Genomic DNA, 839 nt, shown 5'->3' with positions numbered 1-839 from the left:
AGTACCTGAAGCAAAATAATAACAAGAGCAAACATCCAGAGCTAACATAAAGTATAATTCATGTATCAAGTGTCCTTCTCTTTAATGACACAGTCAATGGGTTTGTCTGTCAGACCCTGAGCAGGCAGAGGTGACAGTGGGAAGCCTCCATACTGGCTCATTCCCCTCCAGGCTGGGTTAGATGAGTACTGTTGTGAACTGAGCACATGCTGCTGAGCTAGATTCCGTTTCCTGATCTCTTTCCTCCTGTTACAGAGCAGGTAAATTATTTCCACGATGTTGAGAAGCACTGAAATGCCTGAAAATACAAGCATGAAGATGATGTGAAGATTGCCCTTCTCTGTGGGACGGGCTATGTACCACTGGACACCGGTTGCTCGCTCATAACAGCTCATCACGTGTTCTGTGGATATAGTGTCAAAGATGAAGAACTGGCCGACACAGAAGCCCACCTCCAGGAAGATCTTGAAGATCAACTGAGTCATGTAAGTGCAAAATAGGATCCCTTTTATCTTCACCTTCCCTCTGTCATCAGTATACTTGGGCTTCTTCAGTACAGTTCCCAAAGTATTGTTCATCTCCATCATCCTCTTCTCTTTGTGAATGATGTGGACAGCATGGCCCAGGTAGATCAGAGTGGGTGTGGACACAAAGGTGATCTGCAGGACCCAGAAATGAATGTATGAAATTGGAAACTTTGCGTTGTAGCAGCTGTGTTTGCATCCTGGTTCATGTGTGTCGCAGTAGAACTCAGACAACTCGTCTCCCCAGACTTTATCTGCAGCAGCACCCAGGACAAAGATCCTGAACAGGAAAAGGACACTCATCCAAATCTTGCC

At 45.6% G+C, this 839-nt stretch overlaps 1 protein-coding gene across 1 annotated transcript; it reads right to left on the bottom strand.

Moving 5' to 3' along the window:
- Window positions 1–6: 6 nt before the first annotated feature.
- LOC109142141 (gap junction Cx32.2 protein) lies at window positions 7–833 on the bottom strand (the record flags this gene model as incomplete). Its single annotated transcript, XM_027276529.1, has 1 exon — window positions 7–833. A coding segment is annotated over one exon (768 nt), but the record flags the coding sequence as incomplete, so codon positions are not given.
- Between the last annotated feature and the right edge of the window lie 6 nt (window positions 834–839).

Source organism: Larimichthys crocea, unplaced genomic scaffold, assembly GCF_000972845.2.
Source record: "Larimichthys crocea isolate SSNF unplaced genomic scaffold, L_crocea_2.0 scaffold41779, whole genome shotgun sequence".
In the NCBI taxonomy this organism is placed as follows: domain Eukaryota; kingdom Metazoa; phylum Chordata; class Actinopteri; family Sciaenidae; genus Larimichthys; species Larimichthys crocea.
This window is presented reverse-complemented; position numbering and strand designations above follow the sequence as displayed.